Below are 19,860 nucleotides of genomic sequence, written 5' to 3' on the forward strand. Positions count from 1 at the left end.
GTTTGTAAATTAAGACGATACGAACATTTTCAAAACAAAATTAACTTAGTTTAAAATATCAAACTGAGTATACACACACACACACACACACATAAAATATTAGTCATGTTATACTTAATTTTTTTTATATTTAATAAGCTCTAAAGAGGTTAATGTGCAAAAGTGATGGATAAACAACTTGCACAATCCAATAATCTACAACCGTTTGATTGAAAATTAATAAATGAGTTTTTGACTACTAAAATGACTGATAAAATTTAAGAATTTGGAGAGAATTCATACATTGATTTTCTGTGACGCTTTCATTGCAGTAGAATATTATAAATTGTTAATTTTATCCTTTATCATATTATGATTGTGTGTTGCATAAACGTTGTATAGATTTTGTTGTAGTTATTTTTAACCAAAAAAGAAGATAAATGTTTAATCATTCGATTGCTATCATTCATAGTTCATTGTGAACTTTTAACTTAATATCTCGAGCTTATACCATGTTTAAATGTAGAAATATTTCCTTTCAAGAAGATGACAGAAACAAGAAGAGAAACAAAGAAGGGAATTGATTCCTAAGTGGCTTTGTTAAGCAAGGAATAATTGTACTAATTACCTGATTCTGATTTGACACGTTGAACAAAGTGGGATTGGAAGCAGGACAATATTCGCAAAAGCACCCTTCCAAATTCTAAAATTACTTTACTACAATTTTGTGTACAACTTTTGTTTTCAAAACATGTTAGTCTGGTTTATAATAACATGTGTAATATGTAAGAGAGAATCTTGTAATGGAGCGCACGACTTGGAGATAAAAGTTGCTTTAAGGGTCTCTTGTTGAATAAGCTTAGAAAAGAGATTGATTTTTATCAATCCTTTAATGCCAAGTTGCATCAAATGTCTGCACTAAAAGCACAGAATATATTCTCACAACACTTAACAAACTATGTTATTTCTTTGTATCCAATGAGAACACAACCAGTTTTTAACTTGATCAGTACCATAAAAAATTAAATTAAATTAAATTTGTACCATCAATCTCAACAAATTTCAATTGAAAAAGATGGTATGGGTTTAATTTTATTATTCTTTTATGTTACTGATAAAAAAAATGGACAAAATGGAATGGATGTTTTCATTATGAGGCAAACAAAAATATTACAAAATGAAAATCAGTATGCAAATTTGTAACACAAGTCCAGGAGAGAAAAGGACACTAATTAGTTGATTGGTTACAACTTACAATACAACTCTATTAAAATATTCACCATAATAAGAAAATTTTGGAAGTCAATTTGTTGTTATACAAAAATAAAATGATAAAAAAAAATACAGAAGAGAAATATAAATAAAGCTAAGATGCGAACACTCAGTTTTCACAACATAGTGTAGCTTTGCAAAAGGAACAAGAGTACATGAAGAGCAGGTCAATACAAATATTCGCAAAAGGTTTTGATCGATAACTAACCATAAACAGAAGCTCAATTTAATCAGCTTGTAAGCAATATAACTGGCGAATATTCCCAGAAGCTGGAGAAGGAAACAATAATAAGAGAAGGGCATTTTAGTCAATTTTACATTCATCATCAAGGTAAGATATAATAAAAGAGACGAACAATGATTAGGCTTGTCACAATTTCTCTTTTTTTTTTATAATAAGAGAAAAGTTTCCATCTAGACTGCTAAAACAATGAAAAATGGCATACTCTGGGCACCTTTTTAATAAAATTACAAATAAAAGAATATGTGGTATTTTCCATATAGTTATATGTTCCTATGTGTAATTTTCATGAATCAAATGCCCTTGGCCACATCATATAACTGTAATTTTGTTCCATTATACATTCAAAAACCAAATTTCAAACGAAAAGTGTAAACTGCTGATCTTGTTCTATTTCAAGAATAATGTATTCTTGTCATGAATTACAGAATTTGGAGTTCATTTTTTTGTATTAAGATCAATAATTAGAATTAATGCACCATTACTAACAATGATGTGTTCACTTTTGAGTTTCTTGGTCCAGTACAAGAAAAAATTTACAATTTTTGATACAAATGCCTTACTCTCAACAATTCCTTTTTCTGTTTAGACTTCGAATTTTGAATTATCAATGGAACAAAAAACACGGTTATGATGGGTCCCCAAAATAATATTGTATCCCTAATTTTCAAATATGTCATATTTTTAAGAAAATAAAGTCAGGAAACAGATACATACAATATAGCCAGTCTCTGAATTGGGCATGGAGTGCACATGCTAAATCCCGTTTTCTATTCTCATCGAGTTGCAAGCTTCTAATTGTTTGTTCGGTTTCTTTCAGATTCACTTCCTGAAATGAAACTTAGCAATTAAAAATCTCCTTATTGAACATTTTTTTTTTTTTTTTAAATTAGTGGTATATCCACCCGTTTCATTACTGATTTTTTTTTTTTTTACAACCTACATATTTGCAATCTAACCCCTCACCTACTACATCACATTTATCTCACAAGTGCACTACCATTTTCTCATCAATCCCATAACATTTAATCTATTTACTTCCACATTTAAACTGTTAGTTGTTATTTGTTAATATTCAGTATCTCCAGAGGAGCAAATTTTTTCTGAAACTTTTATTTACTATTTTGCATGGCTTTTTAATTTAATTATTTGGTTGACATATTTATTTAATGTGTGTGTGTTTAGTTCCGGGTTGTTACCTTTTTCTTCTGGGCTTCTCTATAAGCTTCCGGCAATAAAAATGGATTCATAATTGTCGGTTCTGAAACTTCTGGGTTAACCCAACTAGGAATCTGTAAATAAACACAAAATTAAAGACAATTTTTTTTTATTCTATTTCATTAGTAGTTCTATTTGAAATGAAACAAAGACTATAAGAAAGATATTTCAACTCAATAAGTAAACTCAGATGACACTATAGATTTTTGTACCAAGAAATTGGTGAAGAGGTCAGGATCAAGACAGGTGGCAGATTCTGATTGCGCATCAGAGACACCAGCAGGGTGAGAAAGTGCATCGTGCGGATCAACCATGCCCAAAACAAAAGGCTGGTCCCACTTGTTCTCATTTGGGTTTATTTCCGATTGTGCCAGGTGCTCCCCCAATTGTGCATAGTATGTATTAAATGGAGCTACCTGTCATCATACAAGATATTATTTATTTTGACACTGGCAATAGTAAGTACTAATTTATGTACCAAGGCAAAGTACCACTGAAGTATAGGTATGTATCAAAGAGGCCTATTCCACCCTTTTTTCAACTTCATTTACTTGTGCCTTTTATTTTGCCACCTATAATCTCTTTTTAGTTTAGATTTCTGAATAATGAGGCTATGGTACTTTGCAAAGCACGGATCAGTCCGTGCTATAGACCCATATCTCTATGTTTAAAGTTTAACAGTCCATCCGAATTATTTAACATGATCTCCATATGAAAATGCACTTGGAGACCAATGTTTATATTTTTTTAAATAGGTAGAAAATCATTACTTTTGGATGGTTTAGGTGATTTTCTACCAAACTAAAAAAATAGTAAAAAAATTCTAATAAATGTAAAATTTAGTCTCCTAGTACACTTTCATATGGAGGTCATGTTGAATGGTTCAGTTTGTCTGTTTAAACTTTGTAAACAGAGATATTGATCCATAGCACGAACGTTCCATGCTTTGCAAATTACCATAGCCTCACTCATTGCTGAATTAGATTGGGCTTAACCAAGTTTTATACACTCAGTTTCTGAAAATCTTATGAAGAACAAATAGTAAAATAACAAAAATAAATCACCTGAAGCTTGTGATTGTCACCTACAATAAGAGGTCGCTGATTCACTCCTAAGTAGAAAATACACTCACGGCAATTAGCAATGCAGATTCGCTTCGTAGCTGCCACAATTTGCACCCTTTCACAATGCTCAATCTTCACTGCCTGTTCACAAAACAAAATAAGTTGTTTATTGCTATATGAAACACAACCTATTTCTCATATGAAGGGGAGCTTGACGGTGTTATATTTGACAAAAATGTGAAAATATCATACCTTGCCAATGGCACCAAGCACAATGGTTGCATCAGAACATCCATATACAGTAGCATAGCTCACTGGTGCCAGTATGTATATCATTGAATCATGACAGTTCAGTACCTTTGAAAACAGAAAGAAGAGTTATCTTACGCAAGTGATACATAAACAACAGTAATTCATAATTTTGTTTGAGTGAGTCTATGGTACTATGCATATCACGGGTTGTTACCGTGCTACGGCTCTATATTCGAGTTTTCAAATCCTAACGGTCAATCCGAACCGTTCATCTTGTTCTCCATATTAATATGTGTTTGGAGACCAAATTTTACATTTTTTGAAATTTTTTTACTATTTTTTTAGATTTATTGAAAATCACTGTTTTTGGATGGTCCAGAATTTTCAGATCAAGTGATTTTCTAAATATCTAAAAAAATAGTAAAAAATTTTCAAAAAATGTAAAATTTGGTCTCCAAACACATATTAATATGGAGAACAAGATGAACGGTTCGGATCGACCGTTAGGATTTGAAAACTCAAATATAGAGCCGTAGCACGGTAACAACCCGTGATATGCATAGTACCATAGACTCACTCATTTTGTTTTAACCAAAACATGTTCCCCATGTGCTTAATATTATTTTACTTGGGCTGGACAAAATTAAACTTCCAACAGAAGTAAAAATTTCTAACAAAAGAACTCAGAGTGCTGGTACAAACTTTGAGGATCATAATTGGTATCCCAGCATACTACTATAACATCATATATATGAACACATAGTGCTGGTACAAGCTTCAAGTGATCATAATTGGTATTCCCTGCATACTACGACAATTGATAAGATGAACAGAAAAGCTAATGGAAAAGCTCCAAAATTATCCCTGCTTTCATACCTTTACAGAATGCCCCTTTATATCTCCCAGATGTTTAACCACTGAAGCCTTCGAAAACCCTTCAACAAATGTCTGGTTTCTATAATAGGCTGGATTGCTGCCATTATTCACTTGCCCCCTTGAATTATTATTATTTGCACCACTATTACTTGGGAGTGCATCCACCATGGTGATATCAGTATCTGTGCTACCACCACTTAAATGAGGAGCACTGGTATCCTTTAAAGGAGATATTCCCTTTTCCTTTTCAATGGCATTTTCTAATGTAGCAGTGATCTGCTGAGAGATCCACTCATGGATCTGGGAAGCAGGTACAGGTGCGGCCGGCATGTCAGGATCTGAATTTGCAAAGAAAGGAGAGGCTTGGGTTATAGCTAAACCCTCTGAGAATTGCATTAGAAACCCTAGGTGGCCAAATGTGTCTTGAGTTATTACCTGCCAAGTAAACGCAGAGCAAATCAATAACTTTTTAGAGTTACACTGATCAATAAGCTTCCCAAATCAATACAGATCCACTATATCGCATTCACCTTTTGCGACTCTTTTGTGATCATTTATGTGTTACTAAAATTTGGTTTACTTCATGCACCCAGTCTAAAATTTGAAGAGTTCTTCAACTAATGATACAGACCTCGTGCCTAAAATCCTTAAAAGCATCATACGACAAAAAAAAGGAGCCGGTACCAATCCAAGGGCAAACCAGGAATGAAAAAGAAAATACATACCAGAGCATCATCGCCTTCTACTCCTTCAAGGGCATCAGAGAGAAGGGAAAGAATGTTTGCCATGTGCTTTTGCAGATAAGAGAGCTGGTGGGACTCCTCGTCGGATTGTGAAGGCATGAACTTCCTACTATTACTCCTCACCAACTGTACCAAGAGCAAACAGAACAAATAAGTAAATGACAATATTTTACATTACAAAACCAACCCAATAATTTGATAAATATTTCCATGAACAACTTTTAATTTGAATACAAATAAACTACGTAAAGATAAATATGACCAAAGAAGTGTAACGGACTTTCATTAGACAACCAATAGAAATCTGCATGTGTTAATGACATTTTGGTAATACGGCATGTGGCAATTGGAACCAACTGAATCATATCAGGTCAAATGTAGACAAGCAATCTTAATTGAAAATCAAGTATTATGAGAAAACGACAATTCTAATGCACTAAAGCAGTAACTAAAATTTGAACATGCAGGTACAGAAAATTTATCTAATTATCAATCTCCTCTAAGCGCCATTTCACAGGACTCATCCATAAATGACTTATACCCCATGTGTCAGCATCTTATAGGCCAACAAACATCCATTTAAATCTCTACCTTTCAAGGATCAGAATGCTGACATGTGGGGCCATATATCACTTGAAAATGGCAATGTACCCCCCAAAATAAACCAAATTAAGGGGCAAAAGTGTAAAAATTTGACTTTTGAAGAGTGTGATCATAAAGTCCATCTTTACAAGGAATTCTATAAAAAATAAAAATAAAAAACATAATTAAACTTGAACAATTTTAACCTGAATTGGAGAAAGTGCAGATAGATATCCATCAAATGCCGAGGCATGAGGCCACACTTCATTGGCCAATGGGGAATCCTTGCTGCCACGAGGCACCAATCTTTTGTAGCCTTGCACATAGAGAAACAAAAGCAAATCTCTCAAATCAGCAGTACCTTGTCCTTCTACCCCCAAATCTTTGTCTTCGTAATGCAACACCCCTGCTAGGGTTTGAAGGATCAGGGAGGAGGTTTCCGTCGAGATCTGGAGGGACTCAGCAAGGGAGGCGGCGTCAATGCGGTGACCAGGGTTAGAGCCTTCGCTGAGCTTAGATTTGAGAGGAGAGAGGAGGGAAAGGGGGTCAGGTAGTGAGAACTTAGGTAAAGGGAGAAGACCATGGTCAAAGACCTCACGGCGGGGACGGATGAGAGGGACGGAGATAGACGCCGAGGAAGCGGAGGGAGGAGGTGGTGGTGGAGTAGAGGGTTCCGGCGCCATCTCCGACGAGATCTCCGGCGTGGTCTCCGGTGGGTCCGGGTTCATGGTTGTCGGATTTTAGAAAGCGATTGCGGTCAGAGAGAGAGAGAGAGAGAGAGAGAGTCGTCAGGATCCAATAAGAGAAGAGAAGAAATCAGGAATGGGGTCACGGGAGAGAGAGGGGAGCAAATGACATCTCTATCTATTTTGGGTTGACTTGAGGAATTCAGATTCATTGTAAATGGGCTTTCTATTGGGCCGTACAAGCACTGTTTGTATGAAGCATGAAATGAAGGTTAGACCCAGTTACAACAGGCCTGATTTCGGGCCTAAAGAGGCCCAATATAGGGAAATGGGCTTTCCCCGTTGGAGTTTGCTCCAACACAAGCTGGAGAAAGAGGGAGGACAGTAGGACACGGTAGATGAACTGAAGAAGTCACCGAAAAGTATCATTACCTTGAAGTAACAATTCGGATGGCATTTTATTTCCCATTCGTTCCCATACTTTTTTTTTTTCAAACAAATTCCCACCCTATGTAAAATGCTGGGAAAAAATAACGACGTCCAACTATTTTTTTTTTCCACGCTGCATGTTGCTTTCTCTTATATATCTATTTCTCTCCTATTTGCATTAAACACTAAACAAAACTTGTAGGGCCTCCTCGGCGGACAGAAGGAAAAAAGAATGAGAATGAGATTGCAAAATTTTTGAACTGATTTTTACTGTTTACGTGGGAAAAAAAAAATTCACTAAACAATAAATTTTTTACTGCAGCCAAACAGGGCCGTAGAGAATTTTTTTCCGACGGTGCAAGTTCCTTTCTTTTAATAGATTAATTTTTTTTAATAAATATACATAATTTTAAAATAAATTAGAATATTTCATAACTAATCTAATGGCATAATCGAACACTCATTACAGTACATTTTCATAATCATTCCCGTATGTATCTATATAAATAGAAGTTCCCGCAAATTAAATAGTGGATTTTCAAAGCAGTTTAGTCTTTTCTTTTTCCTGTTTTATTTAATATATAGTCCTTTATTGTTCTTGATTTGGTCTGCATAGACTAGTTTTTTTTTTCTTTTTTGAATTTCGAGATCAAATCTTCATCTTTATAATTATTGTCCTGGTCGGAACAACTGAATTTGTATCCCCTCAGGTTACCTGACTGAGTATAATTGGATCAGACGGTCCGAACATGTCATTTTTAACTTGGCACGCATCTCAAAGCACAAATAATACTGCCCCCTACTGTCATTCCGATCACCCACAGGTTGAAATTAATTATTGTCCTGGGAGGATATGAATCCGAAACAATTAGCTAGCCTTATTTGCCTTTTGGAATGTTGAGGCCTATGTTACTCCGATACTTCAGATTAGACTTCATATCTGTATCGGACACCGATACGTGTCCGACACGCCAGCTAACGTATCGGCTTACGTGATGTATTCTTACTGATCTGATACGGTCACCGATACGCCGTTGAAACTCACGAATACGTGATTTATGTAATAGATACGGTTGGGATACGCAACGACACTGAGCGACACTCTGAACTTAATGTACGTCCGTGCACCACGCATGAACCAGTAGCAAATCCCAATCAATACACCGCGCATAGACCGCCAAGTACTAGAAATCAAAATTTTTTGCACTCAATGGGAATCAAACTCGCTAACCTTAGTGAAGGGACATTCTGCCTTACCACTGTACCAAATCAAATTTGTTGCTATAATGGTGTATCTATAGTATTTAATAGATAACAGAGATATTGTATCATCCCCAAACAGATTTTTGATATTTAATTTATATAATATAAGTGTTAAATTAATAATATAATTAAAATAATAAAAAGTAATATATTTAATAGGCGTATCGTATCTAGAATTTTTAAAAATTGCCGTATCGCCGTATTCATATCATATCCGATACGATACCGTATCTGTATCCATACAACATATATAGGTTGAGGAAAATATAAACAAACCAAATATTGGAAATGAACAAGCTTAGAGTAGATAAACAATTTGGCTAAAGAGAAAGCTTTGAGTAGAATGTTGTAATTAGTTTTGCAAACATAGAAATAGCTACAGACACGCAAGCTGACTAGGCCTGCCCACTATTGAGTGCGTGTCCCCTAAGACTCAGTTTCAGAACTAAGCCATTAATGCCCTATTCGGCATAGGGCTGTCAAAAAAGCTCGCGGCTCGTCTCTAGCTCGCTCGCTAACAGCTCGCTCGGTAGTGGACCGAGCTGTTAACGAGCCAGCTCGGCTCAGGCTCGGGCCAAAATAAATGAGTTGAGCCAGGGGTCAGCTCGGACCGGGCCAGCTCGGCTCGTTAAGCTACAGTGAATTTAGGATTTAGTCCCGTATAATTTTAAGTCCAGTCTCATTTTTAAAGGCGCAATTATGCAAAATTGATGTATTTTCAGTTTGGGAAGAAAGGATATGGCTTTAGTTGCTTGAAGATGTGCCTGCTGGACAATTTCTTAAATTTTTTGAATGAGATTTCTTATTTTTTTATTTTTGAATTTGTATAATAACAGCCCAATAAAGCCCAACGAGCCAGCTCGTCAGCTTGCGAGCTAGCTCGGGCTGGCTTGTCACAAGCTGAGCCAGGGGTTTTGGCTCGGGTGACCTAAGTCCAGCTCGCTCGGTCCAGACTCGGGCCAAAATAAACGAGCTGCGCTAAGGCCCAGCTCGTTTACAGCCCTAATTCGGCAGTAAAAAAGAAAATTATTGTTTACGTGGGGGAAAAAAAATTCACTTGAACTGAATTTTTTTTCCCCACATGAACAGTAAAAATCAGTTCAAAACTTTTGATTCCTATTTCCATTCTTATTTCTTATTGGGCTGCCGAATAGGACCTAAAGGAAAGGAAGAGATGAGAGGTGAAACACATTCAAACCAGAGCTGCCCGTAAAGTTTATTCACTCCAGAAACAAGAAAACCATAGAGGAGAGGAAGGAAAGCGGTACTGTACTAAGGGAACTCCACATACAAAGTTCCAAAATCTGTTCCCTCCAATTCGAGATGTAGAGGGAGTGAGACAAATCCTTCCCCTTCCTTTCCTTTCTTCTGCTCATGCTGTTTCTGGAGCACAGTCTAATGTATGTGAAGTGCTATTTTGGATTATCCTTCATCTCTCTCTCTTATCTGTAATCTGTTTAATTAATTGATAAAGTTAATAGAGAAAGGTTTTTAATTAAAAAGATTATAATAAATAAACTAACATCATATATTATAATTATATTTTTAAGGAAACACATGTAAACAACTTTAGTGCGCAAATAAACTTTAATAAAATATATTTAATTTTTTTGTACGCATTGCTACAGAAAAAATAATTTGTATAGAGATTAGGGGTGAAAACGGAGCCAGATTATCTGCTTCTCGAATCCGCTCCGTATTCAGGTATGATCCAAATTCAGATAAAACAGATTTGGATTTTACCGGATAAGGATCCAGATAATTCTTAGATGAGAGAAACAGTATCCGGATCCTGATAGAGATAGGGATGCTTAATTCTTAGATGAGAGAAACAGTATCCGGATCCTGATAGAGATAGGGATGCTTAAACGGATCGGATATTCGTATGTATTCGGATCGCATCTTCTAACTCAATCTATCTCCGCTACTTTGCGTTGGACCTATTTGAAGTCGGAAGGGTTATATACTAACTATATTTAGTGGGACTAACACCAAATCTGAACCATCCGGACAACAGAGATGGCGCTCTTTTTTCCTCTGCTTTATGAGGCTCGTACTTCAAGCAAATCTTGGCAAGCTTGTAGTCCTCTCCAATTTCTACTAATTGAAGATTCTTTTTTACTATTTGACAGTTAGATATCGTTTATTTATTTTTAGACGAAAAGGCAGTCGATACCATATATATTATTATAATCCAGTTAGTCATTTAGGCATTTAGGCATTTTTAACTTTGCTTTGGAGTTTTTATTTATTTATAAATTTATGTTAATAATTTTCTCCATTCCAAAATTCAGTCGGTATTCATATATCTTAATTATCCGACCATTATTCGTTTTATATCCATATTCAAATCTGTATCCGTGGACTATTCGTTCCGTATCCGTATCCGTTTAAGGTGGATTTCGTTTTGCATTTTGATATCCGTTTACTATCCGTATCCGTATTCGTATCTGCTCATAATCCGATGGATGCGGATATGGTATCAGCATTATCTGCTTCGTATCCGCTCCGTTTTCACCCCTAATAGAGATCCATCAAAGCATTGCTAAAGCTAGAGATGCAAACGGATTGGATAGTGGTAAAACTATATTCGTAGCATTTTTATTTTTCGAATATAAATACATATCAGATATTAGATGGATATGGATACAAATTGAATATTCGTAGATAATACATACATTTTTACATAATATATATTAAACTATGAGTAAGGCTACCATACATTGTAATGCATAGACATTTTTGTGCATTGTATTATAAATTACCAGATTCAAAGTTCAAATAACCGATCCAAACTGTTCATCTTGTTCTCCATATTAATATGTATTTGGAGACCAAATTTTATATTTTTTGAAAATTTTTTACTATTTTTTTAGATTTATTGAAAATCGCTGTTTTTTTTTGTCCAGATTTGTCTGAAATACAACGATTTTCAATAAATATAAAAAATAGTAAATTTTTTCCAAAAAAATATAAAATTTGGTCTCCAAATACATATTAATATAGAGAACAAAATGAACGGTTTGAATCGGTTATTTAGACTTTGAATCCGATAATTTATAGTCTAATGTACAAAGATGCCTATGCATTGCAATTTATGATAGCCTTACTCTTAAACTATATGGTATATATCTACTATATATTCGAATACAAATAATTAAAATTTAAAATCATATCCATATCTACAAGAATATTCGAATATCGGATATCCATAATTAATTTTTTAATACAAATCCTAGGGGTGTAAACGGATCCGGATTATCCGACAGATATCCGCACCAAATCCGCTTATAATCCGGACTAAACGGATAGATATAATTTCTGGATCTGGATTCGGATATTTTCTGAATATTTAGAACTGAATCGGATACAGATTTGGATAAAATTTTATTTACCCGGAAACGGAACGGATATCCCGTAACTATCCGGATTAGAACAGGTATCAATATGAATTCAAATCCGCTAGCCCCACCACTTGTTTTTCCGAAAGCCCAATCCCTCCAAAATCCATTGCCTCTTGGTTTTCTAAAAGGGCAACACATTTTCCAAGGACAACAAGCTCATTTATTCATGCTCACCACGTGAGCTAACGTTGCTACAACAGTTATCTTATATATTGCCTCAGAACATCATTTCTTATATGTTGTGGGACAAATCGATAATTGCCGATGTATAAAACCGGACAACCAATTTTTTTTTTCTGTTTTTCGTGTGGTATTAAAAAAAATACTAGTATCGTGCCCGTACGTTACAACGGGAACATATTATAAAAGAACAAAAAATTCTCATAGAAAATAACATATTTTCATAAAAAAATAGACCAATAAAAAGATTAATCGATCCTGATAACTCTCTATATAACCTGCTTAGGGTTCTTATTTAATTTCGCGCCTCTCATTTTCAACTTAGTGTCTCTCTGTATCTCCATCTCTCCCTCTCAAATCCTCAGAGCTCCGTGTCTCTCTCTCTCTGTCCCCGTCTCTCCCTCTCAAAGCCGAGCCTCTCGCACCTCCGTCTCAATTGTGTCAGTTTTTAATTTTTTTATTGTTTCAAAAATTAATTAATGGTGTTTGTATATTGTTTTACAGTCTTGAGGACATCTGCTCAAGTTACTTAATCATCCGGCCGATCAACTATCACGGTATTAGCTTTATCTAATTTTCTCATTATTATACTTTTAAAACATTTTTTTTTGTATTTTTCATTGGAAAATATTTTTCCATCTAATTGTTTCCTTTGTTTTTCTTTTTCGAGTCTTTTTCTAATCTCAAGTGATGTGATTGCAAAAGAGGTAATTTTTTTTTATTGTTGTGCTTTACATTAATTGCATAAATGTGTATATTGCATAAATGTGTGTTAATTGAAGAAATAACTCAATCAGTTACTTGTATGTTTGTTAATTAAATTTTTTTAATTTAAATTTCTTGTTATAATATGTAATGCATTATAATCTGGATTCACAAAATGTTGGTTCTGAAAAAAAAAATTAGGATCGGTTGTTTCAAATAACCGAACCTAATAGTACTATTAGGATCAGTTATTTGAAACAACCGAACCTAATTCCCTTTTTTTTTTGAAAATTCGAATTAGGATCGGTTGTTTCAAATAACCAATCATAATTAGTACTATTAGGGTCGGTTATTTTAAACAACCGATCCAGATTAACACCCATTATGATCGGTTGTTCAAAATAACCGATCCTAATAGTATTATTATGATCAGTTATTTGAAACAACCGATTCTAATTCAAACTTTTAGGATCGGTTGTTTAACAGATCCAGATTAGTTTAGTATTAGTATTGTCCGGATCAAGATCGGATAAATTCCGACCCTAATGTGCGTAAATAACCGATCCTAATTTCAGTTTTTTCACTAGTGAATTAAGATGTTTGGACCATTACAAATCATTTAAAATCCTGATATACTACAAATACATTAATAGGGACATCTTGATGTTCTCTCATGCATTTAGCCGCTACACAAGGTGTTTGGACCATTACAAATCACTTAAAATCCTAATATACTACAAATATAGTTATACAGACATTTTCTTCATGTTCTCTCATTTAGCCTAGCGCACAAGTTATTTGCACGAGAAATGATCACTTGAAAATTCTGATATAATACAAATAGTAATAGGTGCTGTTTTATGAAAACCAAATAGTTTCAAGGAGCAAAGAGTACTAAAAGCAGTAAAATTTAGATGCATGTTATAAATATTTAAATTGCTAAAGTAGAAGAGAACACCTCATAATCATTTAATGGTGCAATCGTCATTGCTAATCTTGATGTGTTATGTTTTGACCCAAATTGCTATTGGAGCACGTTGAGTTTTGTATCTTTGATATGTAGACTCTTATAATGAAAGAGAACTAAGTCTAATACAATTTACTTTAAGTTGTTTCTTTGTCTTCTCAAATCTTAGAAAAATCTAACAAATTAGTATCAGAGCCATCTCACTGCCGGCAGTCGATTGATGGTTTCAGAGTTCAAATCTGTTCCGCTGCTGTTAGGGTTTCAATTTCACTTATCCAGTCAGATCCATTCGTCGTGAGTTGCTTCAGCAACTTTTGTTCAAATCGCGTTGAGAAATTTTCTGTGAGCCGCGATTCTGTCCTGGCGATTGGAGTCGTGCACCGCGTCGCTATTTAATTTTTCAGTGCACCGCGTAAAGTGGTCTTGTGAGCCGCGATTTGTAATTTCTGGGTGAGCCACGACAACACCTAAGTACTGTTCTGATTTTTAGCACAAGCTACGCAAAATCAAGGTTAATTTTGTGTACTGCCAAAGTCTGCCGCTTTTGATAATTCCGAAACAAATTAAAGTTTGTATCCGATTTGATTTATGCTTAATTCCATTTTCTGTTAAATTGGAATTTTTTCAAATTTAGATTTTGTGTTTCGGTGATTGGAGCAACATTGATAATTTGGGAATTGATTAATTAGGTGTTTGAGAAATTGAATGGATATGTCGGCGAAGTATGATATTGAGAAGTATGATGGGAAGACGAGTTTTGCGTTATGGCAAGTGCATATGGTGGCAATTTTGTCGAGCCAAGGCGTTAAGGATGTCATTTTTTGTCGAGATAATTTGATTGATGCGTTGACGGATAGTAAGTGGAGAACTATGGATGATAAGGCACTCTCCATTATCCAATTATGTTTGAGTAATTCGACATTGCAAGCGGTTCTATTGGAGAAAACTACTAAGAGTTTGTGGGAGAAATTGGAGAACATTTACATAAAGAAGTCTCTCACCAATCGATTGTGGTTGAAATTGAGCCCTACACCCTTCGCATGGTTGAAGGTACATCAATTTTCGATCATATTTCGGAGTTTGTATCTATTTTGAATGATTTGGGTAAGATTGATGTTAAGGTGGAGGATGAGGACCAAACGATTTTGTTATTGTGCTCATTACCCATATCATACAAGACTTTTAGAGACATGTTGATTTATAGTAGATACAAGATTTTCCTTGAGGATGTTAAGAGCAATTTGCAAGCCAAGTTGCACATTAATAGTGAAATGACCAATAGTGAAAAAAGGGAGTCAAGGTGTTGGTTTGGTTGTTGATCGAGGTAGGTCATGGGACCGAAATTCGAAAGATACAAGGACCCGTTCGAAGTCTAGGCACAAGAATTTGGCGTGTAACTATTGTAAGAAGAAGGGACACATTAAGGCCGATTGTTTCAAGCTTAAAAATAAACAAAAGGCGGATACTAAAAGTATTTTTTCAGAGGTGGCCAATGTGGTCGAGTGTGACATGGTTGATACTCTTTGTGTGGTAGATACCAATGTTGATGACAAGCATTGTTGAGTGATGGATACGGGTGCTTCACAACACATGACTCCAAATAGAGATTGGTTTGAGACTTATGAGTCTACGGATGGTAAAGTTCTCATGGGGAACAACAACATGTGTAAGGTTGCCGGAATTGGTTCGGTGACAATTAAGTTTCATGATGGAAATGTCCGAAGGTTGACAAGTGTGAGGCATATACCCGATTTGTCAAAGAATTTGATTTCTGTGGGGTTTATTGAGGAAAAGAGGTGCAAGTTCCAAAGTGAAGGTGGAGTCCTTAGGGTTTCTAAAGGGGCTCTCACAATCATGAAGGCAAAGAGAATTGGAACTCTTTATTTCCTACAAGGTTCCACGGTCACAGGGTCGGCTGTCATTGCGCGTTCGGGTACTATCTCGGATGCGGATGCTACAAAATTGTGGCATATGAGATTGGGGCATATGAGCGAGCAAGGAATGACCATTTTGAGCAAGAGAGGCTTGTTGTGTGGCAATGCACGGGCAACTTGGAGTTTTGTGAGCATTATGTATTTGGCAAGTATAAGAGGTTGAGCTTCTCCACGGCCATTCACTCGACCAAGGGAACATTGGACTACATCCATTTGGATCTTTGGGGACCTTCTCGCGAGCCTTATAAAGATAATGGTTCTCGTTACATGCTCACTTTCATTGATGATTTCTCAAGGAAGGTTTGAGTTTATTTCTTGAAAGAGAAAAGTGATGTGTTTCGCACCTTCAAAGAATGGAAATCAGTTTTGGAGAACCAAATAGGAAGAAAAGTTAAGAGGTTGAGAACTGATAATGGTTTGGAGTTTTGCAACCGTGAATTTGATAACTTTTGTAAGGCCGGAGGGATTGTTCGGCACAAGACGATGGTTTACACTCCTCGACAAAATAGTGTTGCAGAAAGGATGAATATGACACTACTTGAGAGGTCTAGGAGTATGCTTTCAAATGTGGGTTTGGGTAAGGAGTTTTGGGCAGAAGTCATTAACACATCTTGTTATTTGGTGAATCGATCTCCTACCACTTCAATTGAGTTGAAGACACTCGAAGAAGTGTGGTCGGGTAAGCCAATCGATTATTCAAATTTGAGGGTGTTTGGTTGTCCCGCTTATGCACATGTGAATAAAGGAAAGTTGGAGCCTAGATCAAAGAAGTGTGTTTTTGTTGGGTATCCCGAAAATGTGAAAAGGTATAAATTGTGGTGTCCCGCAATGTTGAAGGCAAATGATGTTGCATCTGAGCCGACTATTAAGGAGAATGAGATAGTTGAGAAGAAGATGGAGTTTGAGGAGCCGGTCCAAGAATGTGATGATGCCAATTTGGAAGAAAGCCAAGAAGAGGCACAACCATATGCATTGGCAAGGGACCGAGATAGAAGAGTAATTCGACCACCTACAAGGTATGGATACTCTGACTTTGCTTATTGTTTGGCAATTGCAGAGGATGTGGATTGTGAGCCATCTTCCTACAAGGAAGCCATTTCTTCCAAGGATGCGGCCAATTGGGTCACTGCTATGAATGAAAAGTTACAATCCTTGCAACAAAATAAGACTTGGTCTCTTGTGAAGCCTCCTAATGGTAAGAGGGTTGTGGGTTGTAAGTGGGTGTTTAAGAGGAAGATTGATGGCTCAAATTTCGCGGATTTTCGATACAAGGCAAGGCTTGTGGCTAAAGGGTATAGTCAAGTCCAAGGTGTGGACTTAAATGATGTATTTTCTCTCGTGGTTAAACATGCCTCCATTCGAGTTTTGCTCTCTTTGGTGGCAATGAAGGATTTGGAGTTGGAACAAATAGATGTGAAAGCCATCTTCTTGCATGGTGATTTGGAGGAGCAAATTTACATGAGTCAACCGGAGGGTTTTGAGGTTGCGGGAAAGAAGGACTGTGTGTGCATTTTGAAGAAGTCCATTTATGGCCTTAAGCAATCACCGCGGCAATAGTATAAAAAATTTGACTCATTCATGGGGAGTATTAATTTTTATCGTTCTAATTATGATAGTTGTGTCTATTTCAAGAAGTTGGATGGTGGGGATTTCATTTACTTGTTGCTCTATGTGAATGACATGTTGATTGCATCATCAAACTTGAAAGAAGTTAGGAGGTTGAAAGAGCAACTAAGTTCGGCATTTGAGATGAAAGATTTGGGGGCCGCCAAAAGGATTCTCGGGATACAAGGGATAGGTCCAAAAGAAAGTTGTTTTTTTCACAAAAGAGTTTTGCTGAGAAAGTGTTACGCCGTTTTGGCATGGAGAAAGCGAAGGTTGTTTCAACTCCTCTTGCGGCGCATTTCAAGCTTTCGGCCGCTTTAAGTCCAAAATCCGATAATGAGAAGAAATATATGGAAAAGGTTCTATATTCGAGTGTAGTCGGGAGTCTCATGTACTTGATGGTGTGTACTCGACTCGACATTGCTCAAGCCGTTAGTGTGGTAAGTAGATATCTCTCTTGTCCCAGAAAAGGGCATTGGGAAGCGGTGAAGTGGATCTTCCGTTATTTGAGAGGTACTATTGATAGTCGTTTGGAGTTTGGTAATGGCAAGACACTAACGGGTTTTGTAGATGCAGATTTTACGGGTGATTTAGACAAGATGCGTTCTTTGACAGGTTATGCTTTTACCCTTGGAGATTGTGCAATTAGTTGGAAGTCTACACTTCAAGCCACTGTTGCACGATACATTTGACCAAGGAGGCTATTTGGCTCAAGGCGTTTGTTGGTGAGATGTCTTCTTTCGAGGTTGTGATAACCAAAGCGCGATACATTTGACCAAGGACCGCATGTACCACGAGAAGACGAAGCACATTGACATTCGGTACCATTTTGTTCGAGATGTAATCTCGAAAGGCAAGGTTGTCGTGAAGAAGATTGGTACCGAGTCTAATCCAGCCGATATGCTCACAAAGCCTCTTCCAATTGCAAAGTTTAAGCTTTGTTCAAGTTTGTTATCGGTTTGTTTCTAGCTAGTTTGAGCTAGTTTTGTTTCTAGCATGTTGCTAGTGTATCTTTATGTTTACCTTTGTTTAGGTTATGTTTGCTTTATGCATTTGCTTTATATTTTAGTTTGTTTTAGATGCAATTTGGTTCAAGGTGGAGATTGTTATGTTTTGACTCAAATTGTTATTCGGATCTGTTGAAATTTGCATTTTTAATATGTAGACTCTTGTCATGAGAGAGAACTAAGTCTAATACAATTCACTTTGAGTTCTCTTTGTCTCTTGCTCAATTCCTCTTCTCAAATGCTAGAAAAATCTAACATGATCATGTCAAGCTGATAAATCAGTTGAACTTATATATCACTGTCGGTCCCTCTAAACAAACTAGCTTATCTGGTAATGTCCCACGTGGGACCCACTGAAAACAATGCCTGATCAGTTGTACTATTTGATCATATACCCATTGTAACGCCCCGAGTCCTTTTCTAAATCCTAATGTGACTCATGAGCTGTAAAAAATGCATGTGCTTCTCGCATAGATGATCACACGAGAATTTTGCTACCATTATTTGCTAATTGCATTGCAAGTATTTACACGGGGCGTAAATTTAATTAAGCACATGGATGCTTTCTAGGGAAAAATTGCTCAAATTAACTCGTAACTCGCTCGTTAACTATTTACTTGAACTTATTTATAATACGAGTCAGTTCTAACTCGAGTTGACTAACTTATTTAATTAATAAGCTGAGTTTGAGCATACTCCAACTCACTCATTAACAACTCAAAGTTACATAAATTAAATTTGTCACAATAAACCCCCAAGCCATTCTAAATGACTCCTCAGATGTGAGTTCATACTCATCACCACTCAAAATTCATCACAAAATAATTGTGACTCGTTAATTATGTTTGAATTTTTTGTGTTTAGATAAACTCTTACTAGAACCATTTGAATTGATTGTATTTAGATAAACTCTTAATACTAGTATATAACTATAACTCAGAAAATTAACTGGTCAAACGAGTTGACTCACTCATTAACTTAATGAGCTGAGCATGAGTTAGAAGTAGCTCGCTCAAACTTGACTCATTTACATCCCTAATGCTTTCTCAGTAGAAAACGTACGAACGATATGGGCTATTGCATGCGCTACAGAGAAATTATAGAAAATAACAAATCAGATAATTAATTAATGAATGTAGGGATGTCAACGGGTACGGTAAGGGTCGGGTGGAAGCATTTTGATACCCGTACCCGTCACAAATTATCCTTACCTGTACTCTAACCTTACCCGTTACAAATTATCCTTACCTGTACCCTACCCTTACCCGTTACAAATTACCTTACCCGTACCCTACCCTTACCTGTTGTAGTTGTCGGATAACGAAACGATAGCGGATAAATAACGATTAATACTTGTATAATAATTAATTATTTTAATTATTTATTAAATAAAACACTAAGACACATTTATTTGTTACATATATAATCACATTCCTAATATGAAAATTAATTC

The 19,860-nt window shown here is 35.9% G+C and overlaps 1 protein-coding gene across 1 annotated transcript; it reads right to left on the reverse strand.

The window, feature by feature from the left end:
- Positions 1-1,157: 1,157 nt before the first annotated feature.
- Positions 1,158-7,071, reverse strand: LOC144549369 (uncharacterized). The gene is made up of 9 exons (XM_078298071.1): positions 6,434-7,071; positions 5,628-5,771; positions 4,903-5,337; positions 4,027-4,131; positions 3,775-3,915; positions 2,923-3,126; positions 2,692-2,784; positions 2,210-2,321; positions 1,158-1,521 (listed from the first exon to the last, which is right to left on the reverse strand). Exons 1-9 carry the CDS (start codon positions 6,953-6,955, stop codon positions 1,478-1,480), a joined length of 1,800 nt encoding a protein of 599 aa, XP_078154197.1. The 5' UTR covers positions 6,956-7,071; the 3' UTR covers positions 1,158-1,477.
- Positions 7,072-19,860: the final 12,789 nt, after the last annotated feature.

Source organism: Carex rostrata, chromosome 35, assembly GCF_964058835.1.
Source record: "Carex rostrata chromosome 35, lpCarRost1.2, whole genome shotgun sequence".
Taxonomy (NCBI): domain Eukaryota; kingdom Viridiplantae; phylum Streptophyta; class Magnoliopsida; order Poales; family Cyperaceae; genus Carex; species Carex rostrata.

What these genes read in the sequence shown, in the direction of transcription:
- LOC144549369 (XM_078298071.1), bottom strand. Translation starts at nt 6,955, where the DNA reads ATGAACCCGGACCCACCGGAGACCACGCCGGAGATCTCGTCGGAGATG. An exon ending in TGCTTGGTGCCATTGGCAAG is followed by an intron (nt 3,916 to 4,026) that starts GTATGATATTTT and finishes TTTTGTGAACAG; the next exon opens with GCAGTGAAGATTGAGCATTG. An exon ending in ACCTCTTCACCAATTTCTTG is followed by an intron (nt 2,785 to 2,922) that starts GTACAAAAATCT and finishes GTTTATTTACAG; the next exon opens with ATTCCTAGTTGGGTTAACCC.